Raw genomic sequence first — 26,012 nt, forward strand, 5'->3', positions numbered from 1 at the left:
ATGGCCACTGTGCAAACACGCTTTATGGACGGAAGACCGGAGGGAGAACGCGGCTCTTTATGAAGACGCAAGATCACAGTGATCTAAAACCCAGGACGCCATTCTCACGTTTGCACCTCTACTGCGACTCTCCACTTTGCTCAGAAGTGCTTGATAGGTTTTCTCAGGCCTACATAAACGCCTTCTCTCTGTCTTTCACGGCGCCAGGGGTTTTATTAAACTATCCTTCTCTTTTTTCTTCCTCCACGACTCATACGAAGCCCGTGCTACAAATACGACAGAAAAAATTGTCCTACGGCTCACACAGTCGAGCTTCACTCCTCAAGCATAGGCGGGCTGCTCCTCCCCAACTCATTCACGTATACACACTATTCCATCCACATCGTTTGACTCAGAGCAGTCACTAGCCTCCCTTTCTTTGCTCGCCTTTCACAGCAGTGGTCTAAAATCACACAGCAGAGATGCTCAAGGTTACCTCAAAGGAGCACTACACCGAGATCAAGAAGAAGGCTGAAGCCTCGTTGGGGCTTGTCGTGCACTTTAGCGCCGCTTGGTGTGAACCCTGCACTGCTGTCAGTGAACACCTTTCCAAGCAAGCTGCCGAGTATGGCGACAACGTTGTCTTTGCTGAGGTAGATTGTGACGAATTCAATGATGTGTGCGAGGCGGAGGGGGTGGATTCTGTTCCGTTCGTCGCGTACTTCCGCACACAGCTTGTTGGCGATGAGCGTCGCGTCGAGAGGGTGGCGGATGTAGCTGGCGCAAAGTTTGACAAGATAGACATGAATACTTACTCTTTGTTTGGCCAGAAGGGTGGCAACGGGGTTCAGCAGAGGGATTTTGCCACTGTGGACGATTACCTGCACTACCTCACGACGCGGCCAGGGGTCGTTATGTTCATCACCGGAACCCCCTCCCGTCCGCGCTGTGGTTTTACTAGTCGACTCTGTGAGCTGGTGCATCAGCTTGGCGTTCCCTTCATATACTACGACGTAATGACAAACGACGCGGTGTGCGAGCGGCTTAAGACATACGCCAACTGGCCGACGTATCCGCAGGTGTACGTAGACGGCGAGCTGATTGGTGGGTGGGACATCTGCCGAGAGCTAAACGAGGAGGGTAAGCTGAAGTCGACTTTGAAGTATTGAGTACGCTGCGATCCACATACCCACAGAAGTAAAAAACACGTCGTTGCGACACTACTGTGGAGCAGAGCGCCTGTCCACGAACAGAGTGCAGTGGCTGTTGAACCGCCGGTAGATCCACCTTGACATCTGTGAGGTCACCGCTCCCCTGCATTCATCTCGCCTCAGTAGTCTGCTTTCTGCGGTTCCTGTACGCTATCTCTTTTGGCCCTGTTTTGTGGTCCCTGAGGATACTTGGCACTTCACCGTGGTATTAGTATTCAGCACCCAGTTCTTTTTTTGCTGAGCATGCTCATTCTCTGCCACACAGTGTGAGCTCAAACCCCACTCTGCCCGGCCTGTCAGAGACCCATCGCGTGGCGCGAGGCAGCGCTAGACACGCGGTACAGCCGTGTGCCGACTCCGTGAGCTGAGCACCGTCCCGGCCTCCCCACACAGCGCGGGTGCTGGACCCTGACACGATACACTGGGGCCTCTCCCGTCGTCAGGGTTGCTCACTTTAAAGGGAAGCCAAGGACCTGCCGCAGCGCGCCCTCGTGTAGGCCTGTGGGCTCTGGGTGTTCCAGCGCACGGCGCATCGTGTCGATGATTTGGCAAATACACGCATTCTCCTGCTGCTCTTCCGCTTGTGCTGCGTTGCGGTGACGCGGAGCGCGATCCTGTACTCTGCCTGCGCTGTGTGTGCCGTGGCATTGGGATGGGCTGAGCGGCGTTATGCGCCGCGGGTTGGCCCGGCTCCTTGGCGAACGTTCGATACACGGCTGTATTCTGCAAGGGACGCATTTCAGTCCTCAGGCCTGCAGGGCATTCTCTCGGGAGCTCAGCATTCCGGTGTGGCAAGGGGAGCGGACGCACGGCGGTGGTGTCTCCGTCCTCATACTGGAGGGCAGGCGTATAGGTGTAGTCTCTCCCGCTCCCAAGGACGAGGTGGAGACCGTGATGGTGTGGTCTTGCTGCGATGACCTTACTCGTCGGGCACACTGCACGTTGGGCTACACACCTGCGAGTGACCTGGTGACACGGGACGCTCTCGATCAGAGACCAAGCGGCGTCGTACCCAGTCCTCGCGTGGTTGGAATGGACGTCCGCTCGCCCCACCGGATGTGTGGCTCGAAAGGGCGACCCAACTGGTCTGGGACCATTCTACACGACCGGTTCAATGGCAGCTACTTGTCCTGCGCCAGCGATAACGCCGCCTCGGCACGACAGCGCCGAGTGACCACTGCGCGATCCAGTTCGCTCTCCGCTTTGAGGAGGGATATGGCCCGGTGCCGCGAGCGATGGCTGGCGCCCAATCATACTCGCGCCGCAAACCGAACTGGAATCTGCACCGCGCCCTGATTGCCGGGTCGATCCGCAGTGACGCTGCCTACCGCAGCGACAGAAAAGCGAAGACGCGTGAGACCGGCAGCGGCACTCCCGTTTAGCGAAGCCCTCTTGCTCGTTGTGGACCGACGGTGCGGCACAGACACACCTCAAATCAGGGGGGCGGCCGCGACGCTTAACCGTGATACACTCATAGGTGCAGCGACAAGAGGCTGGGGCCCGACCTGCTGCGAAGACACAGCAGAGCAAGTGTAGCTGCGGACTCGCTCTCCCCCCTCATGGCGCTCAGCACGAGCCCTGCAATAGCGGGAGATGGCATATTGCGACGTATTGGGCACAAGTGCTGGAGCTACCAGCCCGTCACGTGCGTCCCTCACTTCCGTTTGTCTTTGGTCACTGTGGATTGGGGCACCGCAACAGCGCTGACGAGCCTGCAAAATCGGCAATGTCAGAGGCGCCGGCGCTAACTGCATGGGCTACGGACCTGGTCACCGGTCTCAGACGCCAGGCCGACATCCCCCGCAGCCCCGCGACACGCTGCGGCAAGAGATACTTGGCGGCAGCTACCCCACACCAGAAGAGCAAGAAGGATAGGCCCACGAGACGACACGAGGCCATCCTCGCTCCGCTCGTCACGGGCACTTCCCCGTACCTTGGATTCCTGCAGCGGCGGGGGACCGGCGACAGCACGGAGTGCAGATGGTGTGCTGCCCACTACACCACACTAGCACTGGGATGCCCCCACCCCTGGCAGGCCCTCCGCCTTCGCCTGTTTTCGCTATGAGGGCGTTGTGCCCGATATGCCACGCGAGATTTGCGGGTCGCTCGAAGCTCGAAGCATACATCGCCCTCGCGCTGCATGGGCTTCCCTCGTCGGGTGCCCATCGGCTGCCCCCTGTGCCTCTCCAGAACGACAAGCTATGAGCTCTTTGTGCGCAGGCACATGTCTACTATCCGCGGGCCCCCTCCCCTTGGCACGCCCCGCCTGTCGCGGCACACGCGGGCACGCCATCCAGGCACGTCCCCCGTGGCATCGATGGAAACGGACGACCAAGACAGCGAGCGCCGTTAGCACGCGCTGCCAAGCACGGCTGGCATGGGGTACCACATCCAGACAAGGCATCGAGAGGCCAGCAGCGCATGGGCGATGGACGAAAAGGCCGCGAAGAGATGCATACCCAATCAGACCTAAAGCGCATGTGCGCGAAATGCGCGGCCCCTCCTACATCCGGCCGGGTGGGCCGACGAGGCACCGATGCCGGGTGCATGACGGGAGCGCCCCGAATCACGCCATCGAGTCCTCCAGACTCCCATGTGGAGAGTCCCCAAGCCGTATGGTGAAATGCAGCGGCACGAAGCGGCTGAGGGGGAGAAGCGTGGCATACAGGCAGGGCACCGGGTCTTAGGGGGTCCTGACCTGCGGCTGGGCGGCTTCCTCCTTGGGTTCATCCGGCATGCTCCTGGACCGCCCGGACCACCCGCATGACGGACACCACCACCTCGCGAGCAGGGCCCTGAACGCGGTCTCTTCCCTTTGGATCAAGGCGTGCAGCCCGCCCGAGTCTCCCTGGCGCCGACCGCGCCGCACGCATCGGAGGGAGGGCCGCGGAAGGACGGGAAAAGCCCGTTGGACGCATGCGCCGATGCGACGGCAGGACATTTCATCCTGGGCGGCGAGGATTTACTCGTAGTGCCGCCGCGGTAGGCAAGACATGGTTGTGCGCGTATGCATTTGCTGGCTTGTTCGTGGTGGGGCTGGCGCGGTGGAGCAAAGAACTTGCATTGATGCCCTTCTTGCAGGTACTGTTTTTTAGCCCTTGTATTGGGTGGGCAATGAGTAGCGTCCTTCTCAGAGTCTCTTGTTTAGAAGAAAAAGCCTGAACCGCAGATGATACGGAGGGGGCATTTTTTGTAAGGCGCTGTTCAGTAGCAGTGGGCTGCCGGTGAGTTGATGTTCTACGTGGAACACTACTAACATTTACAGCAGGATGTGAGGTGGCTGCATTTTATCTCCCAAATGTTATAGGGCAATCTGTGTCTTTTGCCATGCCTTTACCAGGTTTGTGCGCGAGCTTCTTTTGTGTCGACGAGTCATCTTCAATGATGGCACTTCTGTTGTTTTCTGTCCTGTTCTCTTTTCCTAATGATGGGGGAAACTCAGCGTGACTTCGCAGGGTCTAGCCCCCACGCTCTGTGAAGAAGCCAAGCAGGCCCTATCCCTGCCAATGCCGAACCACTTCTGGTGGCGACAGGGTCAAGCACCTACGGCGTGAGGAAGTCAGGCGTTTTACCGCTACGGATGTTCGCGGTCATGTACTGAACGGCTTTGCGTTGGAGCGACCCGCGACAGTGAGCATGCTCGCAGCATGCTACAGGCGAGGTGTCAGCGTGGCTCGAGTGTGTCTCGCCCGGCCCTCGCCGCCCCGAGGGATGCACCAGGTGGCGACCGGTATGGTGGGAGCAGCCATGAGACGGCCTGCGAGGCGAGGCGTGGGCAGAGTCTGAGGCCGGGACGGTGCTCAGCTCACGGAGTCGGCGCACGGCTGTACCGCGTGTCTAGCGTTGCTTCGCGCCACGCGATGGGTCTCTGACAAGCCGGGCAGAGTGGGGTTTGAGCTCACACTGTGTGGCAGAATGGACTCTTCGAGAAAAAAGCTGTGAACCCTTCCCTTCCTGGTATCGTTTACGCTGCCTTCACGTGCATGCACTTTCACAGTCTGCGAGGACGAAAATCTCTCATTAACACACACATATACACATTCCGCGGTGCGCATTACGAAGGCACCGATAAAAAGGCACTTGCAGGACAGTTTCACTAGGCACGTGTCTTGTGTTGTTGCGGTTTCGTTGAGCTTTTTGTCTTCAACGGAGACTAGAGAATCGGGTTGACCTCCGCGAGCAAAACGTTAGAGGTATCCCCTTTTACCGTTTGTTTTTCTTGACGGTGTTGTGGGTCTGATCGGCACCTCCTTGTCTTCCCTTTTTGTGCGCGACGTTTCGCAACTATCCATTTTCGTGCTATTCCCTCTTTTTCTTGTGGGATTGATCGGGCGCGTATGGGCAGATGATGGCAATAGCGCGCGGCATGCCGGCAACCACCTTAGTGCAACCAAGCGTGATGTCTAGGGTGGGCCGCACAGTTCTCGGCTGGCTAGAAAAGTTGAAGAACTCCATTGCAGAAACACCGCTGTACTTCTGGGTCTACATAGGGGCACTGGTGTGGATAACGCGTCAGCTCACAAATCGTAGCAGCAAGGCAACTCGCCGAATTACCGTCGCCGGTAAGCAGGTGCACCTCAACGAAGCCGAAGCTCAAATGGCCACCAACGTTGTTGACATTGACAAGATTGATGTTGACTTTAGTGACGTGGGGGGTCTGGATGATGTGAAGGATGCCCTCACGGAACACATCAAGTGGCCCTTCCAGCACCAAGAACTCTTTAGCGGTAAGACGGTACGATCCCATCCGAAAGGTGTGCTGCTGTATGGGCCTCCTGGCACTGGCAAAACTCTCCTGGCTCGCGCGCTCGCCAAGGAGCTAGGATGTTCTTTCATTAACGTAAACACGGAGTCTATCTTCTCCAAGTGGGTCGGCGACACGGAGCGCAACGCGGCTGCCATCTTCACATTGGCAGCCAAGATTTCTCCGTGCGTCATCTTTGTTGACGAGATCGACTCCCTACTCAGTAGCCGTAGCGCCATGGATGCAACCCCACACATGCATGCCAAGACGATCTTCATGACGCACTGGGACGGGCTAGAGAAGGACAGCGACGCCCGCATCATTGTTGTCGGCGCCACGAACCGCCGCTTCACAATCGACGACGCCATTCGCCGTCGTCTTCCGCTGCAGCTGGAGGTGCCACCACCTGACGCGAAGGCACGTGAGAAGATTCTCAGCATCCTCCTCGCTCACGATCTGGAGTGCAACTCCCAAAAGGACGGTCTCATTCGCTACGTAGCGCTCAAGACGGTCGAATACACCGGCTCTGACCTCTCGGAATTGTGCAAAGCGGCGGCTCTCATGCCGCTACGTGAGATGAGGTTGGTGAGGGCAGGTGGTACTCCCTCTGCCGCCCCAGAGACGGTTCCGCCGCTAACACAGCAGCACTTTGACAAGGCCATGGAGCGCGTAAAGGCCTCCAAGTAACACAGCTTAAAGATCCTCAGTGGAAGCGACCATAGCATGGGAGGTGAAAGATCCCGGCGAGCGAGAGGAACTCTGCCCAATTCGAATTCAAGGACGCACCGAAGCCCTCTTTGTGTAACCATCAAGAGAACGCTCCTCGTCAAGCACTGTTTGGGCCCTGGGTATCAGCAGCGGCAGGACGTGACGTTCGTGACGCGGTCGGTGTCATTCTTTCGAGTTTCACACAACGTTCTTCACGCTGTTTTTCCTTTGTTGTTGTGCGTGTTTTTGTCCTCTCTTCTCGCTCTTGGGTGTGGGAGTCGCGTCTTTTTCTTCACTGTTCACTTAATTGTTGTGTGCGCTTCTCTTTCCTGTTTGTTGTGTCGCGGTTTGGGGTCTCTATGCCCTAGACGTGCTTGTGAGAAGCCGGTGGTCCTTGACGAAAGAAAAGGAAATCAGTTGAGGAGTATACAGAGGGAGAGAGCTTTGTACGAGCTCCTATTTCTCGCAACGTGCGCGTTCCATTTCCTCCTTTTTTTCCGTGTACAGTCTGAGGGTGGCCTGTACTGCATCTCCCTTGTGTCACAGTGAGAGAACTGTGTGGGACACCCACACAAACAAGCGAAATGACGGCACGCACTCCTTTGACCTCTTTCCTCAGTCGCATATAACAAGAGCAAGCAATGTCGAGGGTAGCGGATACCTTAAATTAAATTGCTCGACGTGCTAATGAGGGGCCAGAGAGGTCTTAGGTCTACATGGGACTTGCATGCCACTGACGTCTCCAACCTTTTTCTGTTTCACTCTTTCCATCCTCATTTTGTCTTCCGGTCCTTCTTTCACTTCGCATTCTTTGCGTGCGCGTTTGTTTGTTCGTTCTTGTCAGTCATGAGAAGTCCAGGAGTAGGCAGCGCTCGCAAACAGGAGAGCGACTGCACTTTGTTGTTCTTCTACTGCAGCAAGCCTGCAGTAGCACACTCCCTGGGGTTTGTTGCATCACTTCGCAGAGGAATAGAGTATTCGCTCGTGCTGAGGCCGTTGTAGGTTTTTCGCTTCGGCTCATCATTGCTTCACGATAAGCTACACTCGTTGTCTTTCAGAGGCAAATAACCTCTTTTCTCCCCACTGGCTCTTGGGCTCCTTGCTGCTCACATACACCGATCAAAAATCTTATGCAAGAGCTTGCGCGGCAGTTTGAGCAGCAGGGCATTCGGTGCTCAGGAGACGCTCCTCAGCGGCTATGGTGCTCGTTTTGCACAACATACCGGCAAGACTTAGCTAAATTTAGTGTTCCTCACAGTGAACTGGAGGAAGGGGCTAGCGTGAAAGCGGAAGAAAAGACAGGGGTTGCCGATGAAACAGCACGTGACGACTCAAGTTCTGGTCCCTCACCTTCAACCTCAGGTACTACTCGGGATAGCCACCCAAGCACTCCTTCGTCTCCGCTTTGCATACTAGAGGCCACTAAGGAGTCCGTTTTGGCCCACTGTGCGACACGCACCCACCTCTATCTCTACGAGTACTATGTGCAAAACGAATTGCAGCACTGGTGCGCGGTCGAGTTGCATGGGTACCGTATGCTTCTCAGCCACCACTGTGTCTACCCTTCCCGCATGTTCGGTGACGGTCGTCTCCTGATGGATACTTCGATCTCCGGTGGGATGCTGCTCGGCGTGGACATCTGTGGTGGAGTGAAGCTGTGGCCGCAGCATCAGTACACTGTCGTGGAACTGATTCTTCCATCGGCGCGCAGCGGGGTTCGAGAAGTGCTGGTTCCCCCGCTGTCCGTTTCTTGTGACGAGGAGGAGAACCAACGAGCGAATGAAGCAGAGAGCGGCAAGCAGCGTGCATCGTCTCCGCCGCCGCCAAGCCCGCCAGGGAGCCGCGTCGTTCGCGTTATCCACGAGGCTTCGGAGATCCCAGCGGAGGTGGCGAGCACCTACAATAGTAACTTGAGTGAGTCGCGGCGGCGGGGTAGTAAAGCTACTCGATCTCTCGATCGAGGCCCCACTGGCGCATCCGGCGGTCGCGTGAGCTCAAGCATTGTGCCACGGTACTTCGATGAGTTCCACAGACTGCGTAGCCAGCGAGTCATGGAGGGGTCTCTCAAGACGGTACTGGAAGCCACCAACGCGTCCATCATTGGCGAGGCTCGCCTACGCAGGCAGCGCCGTCGCTACGCAGTGAAGCACAACCATGTTGCTCTCGCCAAGGAGAAGACTGCGTCCGGTGGTTAGCGATGGTTGTCTGTTTCGATGCCTGCACACGCGCGTGCGCTGCTCTACGCTCAGCGTAAGTCACGTTGCGAACTTGCAGAGACGATATGCAGCGCGCCAGCTGAATACGCTTCTGCTCCGAAAAAAGACGAACGGGAGGAAAAACATGTGTGAGTTTGTACGTGACGTGTCTGCGCCTGTTGCCGCAAAGAGAGGAGGCAAGAAGGAAGGCATTGAAAAAGGCACTGCCGTGCTGGAGAAACTGCCTGGCATCGTAGTGGATTGCATTGGCAAGTGCGTGCATGCATCTGGGGGCTTATTCGCTTTCCGTCTTCCTCTCAACTCTGTGCGGCTGTGCCGCTCTCTGGACTGCACATTATTCTCGTATCTTTTCCATGTTTCTCGCTGCCCCCTTCATCTACCACCGTCGCGCTCATTCTCCTCAACACACGCATCCATCGCTTACTCAGGTTCACGGCGTGCGCCGGTGCGACACCGTCACACTTGGAACTGGAGAAAGGAGTGGCGATGACGGAGTTGTGGTCGTTTTGTTCCGTCCCTTTTCTCTCGCACTTTCCTCTATCCGCTTTGCGGCCTCTTCCCTCTCCCCTTCTGACCGTGCTCTCCCGCTCCTTGACATTTGCGGAGAAGAATAGGCATGTCCATCACGTCGAGATTCATGGGAGGGGTCAGGCACCTCCTGAAAGGTGGTAGCATGAAGTACTTGGCAGCCGGTGAGCCGTACTGTCCGTTCGGGGAGGAATTTGGGCTAACAATACTGCCGGAGTACATTCTCGAAGACGATGCCACAAACCTGCGCAAAGGGTACGTCGACGTTTACACGCGTGCCTCTGATCGCATCATCCTCAACGATGGTCGTTTTCAGCTGCCCCCGCTTCCTCCTGGCTCCTTCACCCCGCTGCTCGAGCGTCTCGAGCAGGACAACGTGGTGCCGAAGAACTGGCTTAATAACCAGACCGCCAACCTATACGAACCAGGCGACTTCATTCGCGCCCACATTGACAACCTCTTCGTGTACGATGATATCTTCGCTGTTTGCTCCCTCGGCAGCAACTGCCTTTTGCGCTTTGTACACGTGCAGAACGGGGAGGAGCTAGATGTGATGGTGCCGGACCGATCCGTGTACATCATGTCAGGGCCTGCACGGTACGTGTACTTTCACATGGTGCTTCCTGTCGAAGCGCAGCGCTTTTCACTCGTTTTTCGACGCTCTATCATGGAATCGGATGGTGGCTTTAGGCCAGTGACTACCCCTCTCAAAGAGGTAATGCCATATCGAGCTACCCAAATCCTCAACGCACTGTACAGCAAGCAGGTCGGCGGCGTGCGAGTGACCGTAGACGACGACTTCTTAGAGAGCGCCGACATTGGCGCCTTTGACACATCGCGGTGGGTGAAGCGCCTGCATCCACTGCGGGACTGGTCGTTACTGCGCCAGTTGGATGAGGACGAGGCGCGCGTGGAGGAGATGCGTGAGAAGCGCTTCATTGACGTTGACTTTAGCTGGCGCTACAGGGAGCTTCGATCCTACTACAAGGCGATGGAGGAGTCGTTGGTGTCCCCGCATGCGGCTCACGTGGCGACGCAGGCGTAGGGGTCCTGCAGCGCTGTTCCGTATCGCGCTGGATGAGTAGGGGAGGGTGTAGCGTTTTTTTTGTGCTTACTTCCCTTTTCCTTTCGTGGACACTGTGAGCTGACACTGCTGGTTGTCGCTATGAGTGTTACTGTGGTGTGTTTCTGTGTTTGGTGCTCGATATGGGAAGCTGTTGAGGAGAGAGTGCGCGGGTCGTCTGACCCCGTGTGAGAGCTCGAAGCTTTCTTGTGTATGTTTTCACTGCCGCAATTGCTCTCTCCTTGCTCCCTTCACAAACTACGCAAGGAAATACAACAATGTACACACCCACACACACAAATGCCTGTTGGGGATGAGTAAGAGAGAGCCTCAAGTGAGCAGCACTGCCACTCCACCTTTCAAGGTGAAAGGGAGGGTGCCCGGTGCAGCATTCGTGTGTCAGTCAATTCTCCGTGCAAACGCTTCGCGTTGACCCTTTCTTAGGTGCATTCGAGTCAGGCAAAGAGACAGCGCACCGCGATGCTGTTTTTGCGCCTCTGACAACACTCGTGCTGTAGCACACACGTGACTTTTCTCTCCTCCCTTCTTCGCATCGGTTCTCCGGTGCATCGGTCGCCGCATCTTTAATCTTCCTGTACTCTTCAGTGTCTTCGTGTCTTTTTTTTTGTGCATACCGTCAAGGCCAGGGAAGGGGAGAACCGCAGGCAAGAAGTGCATCTGTGGTACACATACGCTCGTAGAGCACGCGAGCGACCCGACAAGCCCATCTACGCAACACTGCAGAGCGGGTAGACGTAGCGCTGCGAAAGGATTGCTGCCTGTTGCAGCACAGTACCCGTATACAGTCAAAAAAAAGCGTCGTTTTTATTTGCTGGCTTGTAGTGCGCGCAACAATGACCGAGTTTCCACCTGCGGGTGCTGGTGCAACGACAATCTTTATTCGCTGTGCGACACTGCACAGCCGTGGCGAGCTCCTCAACGGCTTCTTCTTCGCACACCGCGCCGCACTCGGTATCCAGGATTGGTATGTTTCTGCACCAACGACTGTCAACAGCGGCACCGGAAATGAGGAAGCACAGCACAGCAGTACTATGGAAAGTGCCGCTGCCGGCGACCTTCCTCACGCTGCCTCGTCTCCACGGCTGCCGCCGCACTTTCCAGTAGAGGTACTGTATGTACGCAACTCTCGCAAACCGTACTTTCTTCTCGAATGGCGCTACCCTACGCCAGAGGAGGAGGAGAAGCGAAAGGAGCCAAACGACAGCGGCGGCGATGAAAAGGAGGAGGTGGCGAAGGCACACGAAGCGCAAGCCGGCTCTTCGCAGGGCCGCGTCGCCGAGGAGCTGCTGCGGCAGCTCGCAGAGCGCACACTTGCCTTAGGGAAGCATGAGCTCTGCGATAATGGCGTGACGTGGAAGGGACAGCCAGTACTCATCTGCGTTGCATCATCTGGGATGACTGTGATGGCGGAGCGGCGAAAGCTGGAGCTGCGTGACTCACAACGGAAGGTGCAGCGCGCCGCAGAGAAGCGAGAGAGAGCGGACGCAGACACAGCAGCACAGACTGCAAGGGCGAAGCAGCAAGACGCTGGTGCCGTTACCGCTGCTTTTATTCCTCGCTGCGTGCGACGACGAACGTGAGATGTGCGCGTTGGGGTTTTCTTGTCTGTTGTTGCACCTATATGGGGCTAGAAATAATTCGGTGATGGAATGATGAAAGGTCAGGGCCCTGCACGCGCTCGCCTTGTGGCCGAGTTCCCCTTTTTTTCCTCTTCTCTCTCGTGTGCGCTAGCGCCGCTGAAAACGTATGTGTCGTGTGTTGCGCTTCAGCAGCAGCAGCCGGGACTTGTGCTGGGCCACCGACAGAAAACAAGCGAATCAAACCAGTGATCTTTGTCACGCCTGTGACATGCGCACATGGCCTTCATCGAGTTGAATGCCTGTGAGTCGACATAGAAACGGTCTGACAGGCAGTCTCTCTCTCTCTCTCTCTGCTGAAGATAAACCGATAACAGCGTTACCTGTGAGCGCTTGCCCCCCTTCTCTAATGGCCCTAAACGTCCCTCTCATCCCCTCTCAATTTTTTATTTATTCCCTGCCCGCTGCTTTGTCAGTTTTGTCCTTCCGTTTTCCCCCCTCTCTCCGTCTCACCCGCTATCCTCCCTTTTTATTTTCGACTGCTTCGAAAGGGCACACACACACACACACGCAAATCTTTATGTGGCTATGATATTCAGACCAACACACATTGGTCAACAGAAATACGTACACAAACTTACATCCACACGAGGTCACCTTGCGCTTTCTCTCTTTCCTCCACAGTCTTCTTCTCAAGGTAGATTTCATTTCTCTTCCCCCGAGCGGGTGGATAGGACAGGGGCGTTCTTCAGCGTCGAGGTGGCCGGCGCGAGGGCCACGACCCATAAAACTGAAAATGTGAAGGAAGAAAATATGCAGCCTCGCTTTTACGAGTGTTGCATCTGCGCTCTTTCTTTTCGCTCACTCGTGGGCTTTCTGGTAAGGAGGAAAAATCACACAGCAAGAGAGATGCTCCGCGACTCCGCCTTCCTAAAGGCACAGCTGCCATGGGTTGAGCACAACATTCAGCACATCTGTAATGACTACACCCCGAAAGCAACTCTGATTCCAACAATGAAGGGCAGTGCATACGAAAAAGGTCTGGGGAAGGTTGTGGAGTAGATTCATGACTGCTGTCGATTGGACCACGGTGTAGCGGCACTGGATGAGGCACTCGTGGTGCTCAAAGAAAATGTACACAACGTCGAGGCCTGTCGCGTCGATCAAGTCGTCATCTTCTCCGATACGGGGCTGATTTACGACTCCTTACATTCTCTCTACGAAGACCACAATGCGAAGAGTCACGCAGGTCTCGGTGCGCAGTGGATGCCTGTACTAGGCTTCAAGGACCAGCTGCAGCAGGTCTTCGGGCACAGTGACACGACGTTCAAGCAAACATCATTGTGAAAGTAAACACGGGGATGAACTGACTCGCGGTAACACCGGACCAGTTGCTGGAGCTCGCTTCGCTTCTGAAAGAAAAAGGCTGCGGTGGACTTCCGTTTTAGCACTTAAGTGCGTCGGGTCTCGTTGGTTATTCGTTCATCAAGACACGGTGGGAGTCCTTTCAGCAGATCAAGGAGGCTCTGAAGGACGGCGGTTTGGAGGTGCGCGGCACATCCACTGCGAACGGCGGCACCATTGAGGGGCGCTACTGGGCGTGGAGGAGACGTGTCTGCGGCCTGGATTGATGCGGTGTGCCTTCGCCTTCCTCCCTGAATCGAGCATAACACCTGCCGAGGCAGACCAATATCGCATGTAGGAGGGTACGTACTGCGGCTACTTCTGCACAAAAGTATTGCATCACTACGTGGCCAAGGCGGGCAGCTACATTGGCTACGACATGATATGAAACTTGGTCCCCGAGGATTCCGTGAATGCTCTGATACCGGTTGGCCGCGCAGATTGATTCATGCACTACCTCTCCGGCATGCAAGTCACAGTATCGTCTGTGCTGCAGGTCGGGAACGTAGAGAATCCGAGAGTGAAGACAAATGCCATTCACAGTCTCCTGGATATCTGCGTGGACATGGATAGTTGCAGTGGTGGTGTGCCCAAGCAAGCTGAGGAAAAGCGCAGAGTAGATTATACGTCTGATTCTCAATGAAAGTTGCATTGCTGTGTGAAGCAACGACATGGCGGAGAAGGCCGTGGGCGTCAAGTCCGTCCCGTATCAGCCCATGTGCGCCTTGTCGATTCACATTCAGCGGCGCTACATGGAGTAGTCAATAGTCTGAGGAGGGTGGAGTGAGGAAGTTCTATTTGTGGCCATGCGTACACCCGCACGCACACGCACACGGTTTGCCGGGCTAACTCGGCCACGATAGTGACAGCCGACGAGGAAATGGTGTGCAGCAGGTGTATGTGTGTGTGTATACGATGTTTTCTCTTTTCTCTCCTCTGTTTGCTTCTCTTTTCTGTGTGTGCTGCACAGACTTTTGCGTGTTTTGCTTTCCATCCTCGTTTCGTTTCTTTTTTTTTTTCGCTTTTACACCTCTGATTTTTTGTCGCTTCTTCCTTATATCGCTCTGCGGCAAGATGTGAATGGTATGTAAGGAGAAACGTACCGGAGACGCACATGTGAAGTCGCTCAAGTCGACACACACACACACGCACACATGCCGGATGCACTGACTCTACTCATATCTCCCTTCATTTCATCTCACTTTGTTTGGCTGTGTTGCCCTTCTTTTGGTCCTGCTGTTCTTTTGCTCATCATGATGCTCCTTGCTTTTTTTTTTTCTTTTCGTCTATTCCTTGTTTCTTCTGTTTAATACCGTCAAGTGATTGTGTATTTCATTCGGTGTGTGAGACGCACGCAACGTGTTTCGCCCTGTTCTCTTTTCTTCCCCGTTCTTTCCTTTGTTTTGTTTGCTTTCCGTGCCCTCGCTTTTTTTTTTTCTTTTGTATTTGCTTGCTCCGTTTCTTGCCTCTCTGGAGCTGGTTAGCGGAACTGCCCCTTCTGCCCAAGTAGCCGCGCCTTCTTGTCACCGCCTTTTTATCCCGTTCTTGCCACACAGACCATGTGGGCTGATCAAAGGCGTATATGTACAATTGGCTATCGCGGTGCACTTCCCAATCAAAACCTTCAGACAGCAAAGTCTGTGAGAGCGCCGCTGTTTAGCAGCACCGTTGAACGGGGCTTTCCGAGAGGAACGTTGGCTTCGCCACGGAATGCATGCGCGCTACTGCGTCTCCAAATCTTCCTGTGCGCGTGTGTAGATGTGCGCACCTGTGTGAGCGTCAAGGAAAGTGGCGAGGGTATTCTCCACTCTCTTTTTTTCGCTGAGGCCTCTTCACGCACGTGATTACCTCTTCTGCCGATTAACAAGTTTTTCGTTTCAACGAGTCCATTCTGCCACACAGTGTGAGCTCAAACCCCACTCTGCCCGGCTTGTCAGAGACCCATCGCGTGGCGCGAGGCAGCGCTAGACACACGGTACAGCCGTGCACCGACTCCGTGAGCTGAGCACCGCCTCGGCCTCAGACTCTGTCCACACAGTGCGGGTACTGGACCCTGACACGATACCCTGGGGCCTCTCCCGTCGTTAGGGACTGATAAATCACCAAGGAAAAGTGAAAGCTGCGGGTTGAGGGCAGGGAAGGAGCGTCAGAGCAAGTGGCATGGACTGAATTCGTCGTATACTCTGCCGTAATGCTTAGCCCTGCCCTCCCCTTCCCGCTTTTTCGTCTCTTCTAGACCCTCCTAACCTCGTGCGTCCCTCGCTTTCTCTCTCCCTCCCCTTTTTTATTTCTTTCCCCTGGGCGCGTGTCTCGCCCGTCAATGGAAATCATACGGCTCCCTGGTTCTCCTTTCACTTCCCCCGCCGGCACCGCCACACTCGGCTCGTTTGGCAGAATTGAATACCGCTTTCACCTCTCTCTCTCATACGCATTGTATTACACGAGAACGGAACAGATAAGAGCCGGGCAAAGCACAAACCGCCTGCATACAAAAACGACTCTGTTCTCTCTTTCACCGCCACTGGTCACCTTTCTTTCTCTATTGCTGTGTTTCTTCTCCCGTTTGCTACTCTGCTTGGTGGCGCTGTTTCTCTAGTGTAGGGCACACTCCTCTCCCTACTTGTTCAGCCTTTCTCACCCTCCCGAAAAAGAAAGCAACGTACAGAAAAAGATGGCGCTTCGTCGCATCCAGAAGGAGCTGAAGGACCTCGAGAAAGACCCGCCAGCGAACACGAGCGGCGGCCCGGTCAACGATAATGATCTCTTTAATTGGAAGGCCACCATCATCGGCCCGGAGGACTCCCCATACGCCGGTGGCCTCTTCTTCCTCAACATTCACTTCCCCTCCGACTACCCGTTCAAGCCACCAAAGCTACAGTTCACGACGAAGATCTACCACCCGAACATAAACAACAACGGTGGCATTTGCCTTGATATTCTCAAGGACCAGTGGTCACCGGCATTGACGATCTCAAAGGTGTTACTCTCCGTGTGCTCTTTACTGACAGACCCCAACCCCGACGATCCGCTGGTGCCAGATATCGCGCGCCAGTACAAGACTGATAGATCCGCCTTCAATAAGACAGCTTCCGAGTGGACTCGTCAGTACGCCATGTAACACACCCAAACGGAAAAGCAAAATGAGTCTGATAGCGGTGGCAAGTGAGGCGAGAGAGAAGCGGAGAGCATCGGGAAACCAAAAGAAAGTTGAAGTGACGAGAGGCAGGGAAGGGCTACTGCTAATCACCTGTTCCCTCTCTCCGTTGGTCGGATGAGTTGCTCAGTCACATGTATCGAGTCTGAGCCCGTTCCACCTCTCATTTTTTCCCATTTCTGTCGTCATCGGTACCTCTCATACTCTCAATACCTTCAGTCTCCCTCTTCCCTTGTATTACCGTAGCCCTTTTCTCTCCTTCCTCTTAAACTCGGATAATGCCTCAGGACAGCACTCAGTATTTGCATCGTGGCGAGCGAGAGGCGCGGAGGATGGAAGGGTCTGTGGGAAGAAAAAAGAGGGAGAGGAGAAAGAGACAGCGAGAGTGTGTGTATGTGTGGAGAACAGAAAGGAAAACAAACGAGAAGTGAGCTTAGAAGGCCAACAACGATGAGGAAACGGCTCGCTGTATGCGTGTGTGTGTGTCAAGTTTTCGCTTACCCCCTCCTCTCTTCCCTTTCCCACTCGAGTTTCTTTTAGAACTGTCCCTTTTTCTCTTGTTTTCTGTACTCTTCGTTTCGCGTTTCTCTCTCTTCCCCCCACTGCCTCTCTCTCTTTCATCTTTGGCTTCTTTTTGGTGACATTGTGTTTTAGTGGGATTCAATTTCATGCGTGGCAATTATATCATCCCATGGGGCAGGTCTTCCGTTTTTTTCCCCCATTTCCTTGTTATTTATTATTTGTGCTTAGCTCTTCTTCTGCCCTTTCCCCTTTTGCGTTCCAGTGCTCTCGCGTCGTTGTTTTATCGTCTCTTTTGCCTATTCTGCCTCCTCTCACCTTTCCTTTGTCTTTGTGTGTCTCTGTCAACTTGACTCCATGCCACTACTCAGCAACGTACCCACACACGAAATCAAAACAGGACACACATAAATCATGCTCTATGATGCATACCTCAGCACACACGAGACCGAGGAACAGAGGCATGAAGCGAATGAGGAGAGAGAGAGAGACAGACGCGCGAGTTGGCAAGGTGAGGGGAAAGAGCTAGAAGGGGTGAAAAAGAAAAGTGACCTCCATTTTCGCCGTTTATTACCGTTTTCTCTTCGTTTCCGCACGTGTTTTGCTCTCCCCTGTCTAAGTTCACCTTTTCACCTTCTTTTGCCCCCATATTATCTACTCGTCAAGAGTTGATGAGATATCAGCAAAAAAGTTCTTGTTGACCTTTTCGTATGAATGTCATGCTTGTGTGTGTGTGTGTGTGTGTGTGGTGTCTGTGATGTGCGGCGAGTGGTTATGTGGGTCTGCATTTTTGAGTTTTTCTTCGTGTGGTTATGCCTGTATTTTGTATGTAACGGAGTGTGTGCCGAGTGCTCAGGCCGTTTCGTACACGCACACACACACACACACACACACACATACACACACCCACGCACGTCCACACAGAAAAAGGGGGGAACGATGCAACAACGGAAAGTAAATGAACCAGCGAACATATACTGAGCCTAGAGCGATCAGTGAGCCAAAGCATACAAAGAACGGAAAGGAGTTGCAAAGCAGGGCAGGGGGCTCTAATTCAAATGCACGGGAAAAAACAAATATACACATACACACACCCACGCACGCTTCAAACAAGCACATCTCCGCACCTAACCGATTCCCCCCTCCCCCAAAGAACGTTAGAAGGAAAAAAATAGTGTCAAATTGAAAATGAGAAAAGGGAGAACGACAAGCTGTTGAGCATACCACCGCCAAGAAGCAGAAAGCGAAGAAAAAAGCACACAGCACAAGAAGAGAGAGAGAGGCTAATTAGTGCATGTAATGAGCTTCTTCTTTTTTTTTTCCCGTTCCTTCCTTTTGTTTCTTAGGATCTGTCTTGTGGAGGTATTTGTGACGCGGCAGTGTTGGCAGCGAAGAAGCAAAATCAGTGACGATGAGGGCGACGTGCATTTTCTTTTCATTTTTGGTGTCGTCTTCGTGACCATGATGCGCAGTTGCTTCTCAGAAAACAAATGATGAGCGGAGGCGATTTATCTATCAATGCTTGGTGAGAGCAAGTTGATGAAACCAAAGAGGGTGAATGCGCGCAGTTAAGAGAGGTGGTGGCGCTCTTTGCAAATCCTTTTCTCTTTTCACGCACACACTCTCAGAAGAGTGAACCAATCAAGAGGGAGAGGACATGCCGTAATAGTAATCAGCGGCTTCCACCGTCATCCCAGTCAAATGAATCAAGACTGGGCCACGGTCACCGTGAAATGCACCGAATGCTCCTCTTCATCTTGGCTGTGATGTAACTCTTCCGCCTCTTTTTTTCTTCGTTACATTATTGCTGGGCATGGCACGTCCATGCACCTCTTACTGTTTCTCGGTTGTGAGGACCTTTCCCGATCTCTCTCTCTCTCTCTTGACCAGCTCTTTGAGCTTTCCCACGGTTCTCACCACTTTCTCGCCAATCCTCCCCTCTCAACACATCCACCATGGCCAAGGGTAAGCGCTCCGCTGACGCCAAGGGCAGCCAGAAGCGCCAGAAGAAGGTCCTGCGCGACAACATCCGCGGCATCACGCGCGGCTGCGTCCGCCGCATGGCGCGCCGCGGTGGCGTGAAGCGCATCTCGGGCGACCTCTACGAGGAGATGCGCCGCGTGCTGAAGGCCTACGTGGAGGACATTGTGCGCTGCAGCACGGCCTACACCGAGTACGCGCGTAAGAAGACAGTCACGGCGGCCGATGTCGTGAATGCGCTGCGCAAGCGTGGCCACATCCTGTACGGCTACGCTTAAACAAAGCCAAGTCAGCGCTTTTTTTGTCTTCCTGTGGAAATTCTTTTTTCGCGTATGGTGTACTTCCCCCTTCCCCCCTTCTCTCTCTTCTGCTTCTCCCTCCTACCTTACGCCCCCTCTACCTAGTTGCTCAACTCAAACGGAGCCCCCCCTTCCCCTCACATACACACACACGTTACAAGGGGAGGACGCATACGTGAGGCTATGTAGAGGTGGGACGGGGTGAGTCGTGAGGGGGGATGGGAGAGTGGCATGTTTAGAGCGGGCCTATCCTGGGTGTGAATCTTCAAGTGCACGCACTACTACTCCATAGATGCACTTGTCTTTCTCCTTCTGCCTCTTCCCCCCTTTTTCTGTTTGCTCTTTCCTTCGTTTATCTTCCGTCGCTTTCTTCGTGTCGACCGTTTGTTTTTGGCTTGTTCGATGCCCCATCCATTACCATCTCTCTGTCTGCGGGCATACAGGCATCTTCACACAGTTGCGAGAGTCGGAGGGGGATGCAGACAAAGAATACAATCAAACACATCTGCGTGGAGGTGTTCATCGTCGCCCAGTTTGCATTTTCTGATGGAAGACGCGCGTAGAAGAGAGGGAGCGAGATAAGAGTGCCATTGGAGAGAGAAGCCAGGCTGTGTACGATGGTTTTCGATCACCTCAGAGCCGGAGGAGCGCGGTCGGATGCCGTCTTCGATGGTACTCTTTGACTTCGCTTGTGGGGCTTCTCTCTGTGCACAGGCACGGACTTTCGTGCCTTTCCACTTGATGGCGAGTGCTTTGTACACCGCCATCACCCCGCCACGCGGGGCAGAGGCCTCCGGTGACCTGGACACAATCTATTATCATGTTTCCCCTCTCTGTGCTCTATCTTGAGTATCAGTGTCCTCACGACGCTTCTTTACTTTCCGAGATCCTTCGCCTTTTTCATTATTTCTTTGCCCTCACTATTTCTGTCGCTTTCGCTCTGAGCCTCTGTTTCTCGCGTCAGCTTTCGTGAGCAGAAGGGCACGTGCGCTTTGGAGTTGCAGCTCAAATCGTGGGAACCCTCAAACCCTAACAGGAATACAGGTAAAGAGGAAGGGGATGGTGCACGACCCCACGTACCTGTATCACTACACGCACAAATACTTTTCTATACGCACGTACAGGCATGACCACCACCACCGCCACTGGTGTAAATGCTCTGCACGATGTACTTCCACCGCTGCCGCCACAAGTGGGGGTGACCGGATCCGCCCTTGCACTTGATCGAAAGGTTCTCCAGGCATTGTTCGCGTCACTGCGCATGTCGATCCCACAAGATGTTCAGCGACGCCTCCTCTGCAACTCCGCAGAGGAGCTTCAGTTTATCATTGCACGGCAGCCGCGGTTGAGTGCCTTTCACCATCGTCGGCGCGAGTCGCTACGGCACCCCGCTCTCGCCATGGCAACAAAGAATTACTACCGTGAATGCCGGCGTCGACGACTCGAGCTACAGCTACAGCCGACAGCAACCATGGAGGGCCAGTCACTATCTCAAGCGACCGGCTCACCTGTTGGCCAGGTTCGCAGCGGGGTGCGTTCTGCGCAGCGTGAGTCGGCATTGGTGGACCTCCTTTTTTCGGAGTATGCCCAACAGTCTGCTGGCTACGCCAAGGACCAGGACCGCCAGGGCGATCACTACGGCACCAATACCAGCAACGGAACATCCGGCAGCGGCGGATTTGCTGCCTCGCGCACCAGTTTGTCACTCAGCATTTACACAGCCTCTGCTCCCTCCCGGATGCTGGGCAGAGTCATCAGCGAGGTGGACTACGAGGCGAGTCTGCAAATACCTACAACACCGCGCGGTGATCATGCCGTTGACTTCAGCAGCACGTTGGCGAGCAACAGGAGCGGTATCCTGTTGCACCGCCCTTTGTCTCTGAGGTACCCCAAAAGCAGCAACGAGGAGAGCGCCTCAGCCTTCTCTGACGGCCTCAACACTGCCTCGTTCACCCGCTTCGGCTTGAGTGCCACAGGAATCGAGAACGCCGAAAGCGGTGGCGGCGCGCGTGTGCGGGGGATGGGCATGGGCGTCTCTACTGCCTCTACGGCAGACGGGGCCCGTTTCTTCGCACGGCGGATAGGCAACAACAACAACGCTGCCGTTCATCGTGGTGGTAGCGGCGGCTGCGGTGGTGGTGACAGGTTTGCCCCCAGCTGGACAGGGGAGATGCGCGTGCTGCTGCAGCGCCGCATGGAGGAGGAGCTGGAGGCTGGGACGGGCAACGACCCGTATCTTTTCATCTCCGCACGGCCTGTCGAGCACCTGCTCTGCTGCTACGGCGGTTTCTCACGAGACCCAGTGGCCATGGCGCTTGGCGCGGCATCACTGGTGGAGTGTGACAACAACAACACGGCCGACACGGACCCGTTCTTCAACGCTATAGTGGAGGAGGACCTGCGGTGGGATCAGCTGGCGGAGTGCCAGCGTCAGCTCTTGCGAGCGGCGTGCGGGCCGTGTCGAGCGGCGGCCACCGCTGTAGCTAGTGACCCCCTCGTGAACGACGTTATTCGCCGCTTCTGGGACCGGCTGACGGTCTCCACAGCTGCTCAGCACGCCCACAAGACTCAGGAGGCACGCAAGTCACGCGCAGCTGCAGACGCTGCTATTGCAGCCGCAGCCTCTGCGCGGAGCGGGCGGCGCAACGGAGAGGCGGACGAGGACGACTTGAACGAAATCTCAGAGAACGACGACAGAGGGAGGGAGGATGCTGTGGCTGGAGGCACCGGCAGCGGTGGTGGGGATGTTAGCCGCAGAAGTGCCTCTGCCGTCTCCATTAGTCGTACGAATCGGAAAGCATCAAAGCCATCTCGCACCCCTAAGACAGGGCTGAAGTTGTCGAAGAAAAAGAAGAGAAAGGGCGGCAGCGCTGTCTTCTTCGGCGGGTCTTCCGGGGCGGGCGGTGGGTCTCAGCAGCACACCAGTGTGGCCTACTACATGACCCCTCTCCAGTACGTTTACCTCCATACTCGCATAGCGCACGTGCTCTTACCAGACTGCGATGCGGCCGAAGTGGAACTGTTGCCATACATTCAGGAGGACTTACTTGTGGATGCTGCGTACGACGAGGGGGACGCGGCGCAGACGTTTTACTTTGGCGAGGCACCACGCCTTGTCGGAGACTCCAGGCGACCGCATCGCGAGTCTACCACTGCTGTCGGCGCAAGGGCAACGTCGTGGACTTCGTGCATGGATGACAAACTGCATCTGGGCAACTACGACAGTGCGGAGGGTGATTCAATGTTCGCGGGCGGTGACAAAGCGCAGCGAGATGCCTTGCTCTTGCAGCGCCGGTTTCTGTCGGTGCGCCGCAACGGCTACGCTCTGAGCCGATCGACAAGGGTTGATGCGACCGGCGTCGGTGGGATGTACGAGATGGGTCTGGGGGACGACAGGATGAGTATCGGAGTGAGGTCTTCGGTGGCGGTGACGATCGACAATAGCACCGTGATGCGACTTGCCAGCGAATTTGATGAGATCATTGGCAGGTCGCCTGCCACGGCGTCTCTTTCTCTGATTCCAATGAGTTTCACGGTAGCGCAGCTACCTTCACTCACGTATCCGCAGTTCTGGTGCTCCATGATGGAGCTGGCAGACAACTGGACGTGTTGCGCTGGCAACCCGGTGGAGACAGCGATTTTCATGTGGGAGCTCTACGCTGAGGTGTTTGCCCACAACTGGGGTGAGGAGGACAAGTTGCTCGCCACTGCGGTAGAGAGTAAAGCGGCCAAGTCCGCCATGAGCGCAGCTGAGAAAGCAGAGCTAGCGAAGGAGGTGGCGGACACAATGGAGTCTTTTCAGGCCCTTCTGACCGAGATGCGAGAGCAGCGGTCCCAGCCATCTTTGCGCCGCGACTCTCTCAACAGTATCACAAGCATGACCAACGTTACCCACACCGCGGCAGGCAGGAGTGGCTCGTGCCGGCAGCAATTCAAAACAAAGCGTGGTAAAGGCACCCATTCACCATCGATGGGGTCCGCCGACACGGACGATGATGAGTCGCTCTTGCTGGCGTCCTATGTAGACTTGTCACCTTCTGAGTTGAAAAGCCTTGTCGAGGCGAAGGATGAAGGGGATCATAAGTGGGTCTACGTCGAACGTATCGGCGAGGATGGGATGATGCACCGCTACCGCCGTCGAATGTACCACGGTGGCCGCCGCTCGAGCTCGTGCAACGCCTCAGAAACGGGGTCGCACCGTGGGTCGTACATCGTCGAGGAAGAGCTGGACGAGGACGGAGCTGTGGTGAGTCAGCGCAAGTTGCGCTGGCGGATGACGTTTTCGTCTGACAGCTGGCAGTCTGAGAGCAACAGCTCGCTTTACACGGCGGACGAGGGCGCGTCGGAGTTTCGTCGCAGAAAATACTACGAGGATCGGCCGAAGAAGTTGCGGCGGCTGGAGTTGTGGCGCCACGTGAGTGCTAGCCGCGGCGGCAGGGACTCCCGGTCATCTAGCATGACCTCGTGGAGCACTATCGACGACGGCAACAGCGACGATCGTCGCAACGGGCACCGTCGCCGTCGCCACACTCGCCACACGGGCTTGCGTCGCGATCACCCACGCCACTCGAGGGAGGACGATCAGTATCGGGGCCGGAAGTCCGGACGGAGGGTTGGCCGGAGGCTCCCATTCAACGAAGGCGTGCCCGACAGTGGTGGTCGTGGGTCACGTGTACACAGGTCAGGAAAGTCTCGACTCACCCAGAAGGAACTGGAGTATCTGCTGGAGCGCAAGGAATGGCTGTGCTCCATGCTAGAGGAAAAAGGGATTCAGCTGCCACCACATATGTTAGACGACCCGGCTGAGCAGGTGCTGCTGTACGAATTTCTGCGGCTTGCGGAGGGAAGAGAGGGCGGCGGTGATCAGGGCAGCTGTCTCAGCGGCAGCGAGGACTACTACCACCTTGAGGATGGCGAGGGCGGCGATGCAGGCAACCTGTCGCGTCTCTCAGCATTGCTGGCGCAGGTGCAGGGGCTCACCCTGGACGACCTCGCGAACTCCACCCTCATGCGGCGTCTCTTGGAGGAGAGCGAGGCAGAGGGGGCACCGCGTCACCACATCACGCCACAGCAGGTACAGGACATCTTGATGGCCCTTATCAAGATGCAAAGGCCAGGCGATGCACGCGCTGACGCGGGTCGCACGGAGCAGAAAAGCGTGCGAGAGCGCCGACTGGAGCTGCTGCGCATGCTCGAGAAGCAGAGGGCTCTCCAGCAGCAGGGTCATAAAGAGTCCGCGGCGACCGGCCTCTCAGACAACTCGCTTACCAAAGCAACTTTTGGCCTTACCGAGGTCCCTCCACCGTTTCCTCGTCCGCCGTCTTCCAAGGGACCGCAGGGGTCTACCTCATTCACGAAGCTTCCCAAGTTCGCTGCCTCACCGCATCCACACGACGCGCAGTCGATACCATCCTTTGCCACGAGCAGCCCACAGCGTGACTTCTCGTGCGAGTCACTGGGGCTGCCCGAGCGCAAAACGCCCACCTCGAGAGAGTCCAGCGTGCCGAGTACTGCGCGACTGTTCGCCAACTCCATGGCATGGAAGATTTTGCCGACGACACTGGCAGAGCGGAAAGAGCTGGAGCGACTTTTTAGAGAGCTGGAGGCCTACTGGGCAGACCGTGTTTCCCAGGGTGGTCGCTTCCGCGTCGACATCATCGACTACACTCCTGAGCAGCTCGAGGAGTTCTTCGCACACCTGCACCTCGGTCCCCGGCAGCGTGCGTTGCTGCGAGGACGAGCCCCGCTGGCGGGGGCGACGTCGCTTGTGGGTGGAACAATGCATCAGGACGGTTCGCACTTGACGTACAGCGACGGTGTCGCGGTGGCGGCGCAACAACAGCATGGCCACGGCGCTTGTGGGCAGTCAGCCCCCTCTCGGATGCCGTTGCCGCCGCCCCTCGCACCAGCGCCTGTCAAGCTATTCACACTCACCACGGAGAACACCCTCGAGGGGGCCTTGCGCTGCAGTTATCAAAGCTACCTGAAAGACAAGGCTTTCAGCGAGGCTCTTCACGGAAATGTTAAGCTGGATACAACGAGGGGCGCCCAGGCGTCGACAGCAACGCAGTCTCCGCGGCCACCGTCACTCCCTCGCCTGAGGTTGCGTGACTCACGAGAGAAGGCGTCGGGCCAGCAAGCAGACGGCAGGCCGACCACTTTTGTAGCCCCAAGTCCGCCGCCGCCGCCGCCAAAGTCATCGGTGCCTTCCTCATCCTTGCCAAAGCTGTAGGGCACATCTGTTACAGCGTTGCTGATGTGCCCTACACGTGCGTGTGTGCCTCTGGCCTGGAGTTTCAGTGGTGCATTCTCTTGCTGTCACTCCCTCTTCTCGTCCGCGTTATTTTTTTCTACTTTTTCTTTTCGTCTGCTGGTGGTGCCTCCCTTCTTTCCTTTTCCCTCCCCCATGTAAACAATCGCGTGTCGTGGAGGTGGAGCAGCAGCTCTCATCATCCTACTCCGGACTGCTCTTCTCCGTCACCGCTGGGATTGATGGGGGTGCGTGGGGCGACGGAGTGTGCGCAAGCCTGCTTCGTGGTCCCACGCAGGCACCCAGACACTTCAGCACGCCCACGCATGCCTGTGCTATGTATTATCGCTGGTTCTCGT

General features: G+C 55.8%; 8 protein-coding genes across 8 annotated transcripts; all 8 read left to right on the forward strand.

Annotated features, from left to right (window-relative positions):
* Window positions 1-461: 461 nt before the first annotated feature.
* Window positions 462-1,148, forward strand: LBRM_34_1170 (thioredoxin-like protein; the record flags this gene model as incomplete). Its single annotated transcript, XM_001568177.1, has 1 exon — window positions 462-1,148. The coding sequence occupies one exon, from the start codon at window positions 462-464 to the stop codon at window positions 1,146-1,148; it is 687 nt and encodes a 228-aa protein (XP_001568227.1).
* A 4,387-nt stretch (window positions 1,149-5,535) lies between these two features.
* On the forward strand, window positions 5,536-6,621 carry LBRM_34_1180 (conserved hypothetical protein; the record flags this gene model as incomplete). The annotated part of the gene is made up of 1 exon (XM_001568178.2): window positions 5,536-6,621. The coding sequence occupies one exon, from the start codon at window positions 5,536-5,538 to the stop codon at window positions 6,619-6,621; it is 1,086 nt and encodes a 361-aa protein (XP_001568228.1).
* Window positions 6,622-7,772: 1,151 nt separating this feature from the next.
* LBRM_34_1190 (conserved hypothetical protein) lies at window positions 7,773-8,837 on the forward strand (the record flags this gene model as incomplete). Its single annotated transcript, XM_001568179.2, has 1 exon — window positions 7,773-8,837. The coding sequence occupies one exon, from the start codon at window positions 7,773-7,775 to the stop codon at window positions 8,835-8,837; it is 1,065 nt and encodes a 354-aa protein (XP_001568229.2).
* Window positions 8,838-9,474: 637 nt separating this feature from the next.
* Window positions 9,475-10,431, forward strand: LBRM_34_1200 (conserved hypothetical protein; the record flags this gene model as incomplete). The annotated part of the gene is made up of 1 exon (XM_001568180.1): window positions 9,475-10,431. The coding sequence occupies one exon, from the start codon at window positions 9,475-9,477 to the stop codon at window positions 10,429-10,431; it is 957 nt and encodes a 318-aa protein (XP_001568230.1).
* An 872-nt stretch (window positions 10,432-11,303) lies between these two features.
* Window positions 11,304-12,050, forward strand: LBRM_34_1210 (conserved hypothetical protein; the record flags this gene model as incomplete). Its single annotated transcript, XM_001568181.2, has 1 exon — window positions 11,304-12,050. One exon carries the CDS (start codon window positions 11,304-11,306, stop codon window positions 12,048-12,050), a length of 747 nt encoding a protein of 248 aa, XP_001568231.2.
* Window positions 12,051-16,122: 4,072 nt separating this feature from the next.
* Window positions 16,123-16,569, forward strand: LBRM_34_1220 (putative ubiquitin-conjugating enzyme e2; the record flags this gene model as incomplete). Its single annotated transcript, XM_001568182.1, has 1 exon — window positions 16,123-16,569. The coding sequence occupies one exon, from the start codon at window positions 16,123-16,125 to the stop codon at window positions 16,567-16,569; it is 447 nt and encodes a 148-aa protein (XP_001568232.1).
* A 2,510-nt stretch (window positions 16,570-19,079) lies between these two features.
* LBRM_34_1230 (histone H4) lies at window positions 19,080-19,382 on the forward strand (the record flags this gene model as incomplete). The annotated part of the gene is made up of 1 exon (XM_001568183.1): window positions 19,080-19,382. One exon carries the CDS (start codon window positions 19,080-19,082, stop codon window positions 19,380-19,382), a length of 303 nt encoding a protein of 100 aa, XP_001568233.1.
* A 1,147-nt stretch (window positions 19,383-20,529) lies between these two features.
* Window positions 20,530-25,635, forward strand: LBRM_34_1240 (conserved hypothetical protein; the record flags this gene model as incomplete). The annotated part of the gene is made up of 1 exon (XM_001568184.1): window positions 20,530-25,635. The coding sequence occupies one exon, from the start codon at window positions 20,530-20,532 to the stop codon at window positions 25,633-25,635; it is 5,106 nt and encodes a 1,701-aa protein (XP_001568234.1).
* Between the last annotated feature and the right edge of the window lie 377 nt (window positions 25,636-26,012).

The sequence above is a fragment of the Leishmania braziliensis genome, chromosome 35 (assembly GCF_000002845.2).
Source record: "Leishmania braziliensis MHOM/BR/75/M2904 complete genome, chromosome 35".
NCBI classification, from domain to species: Eukaryota; Euglenozoa; class Kinetoplastea; order Trypanosomatida; family Trypanosomatidae; genus Leishmania; species Leishmania braziliensis.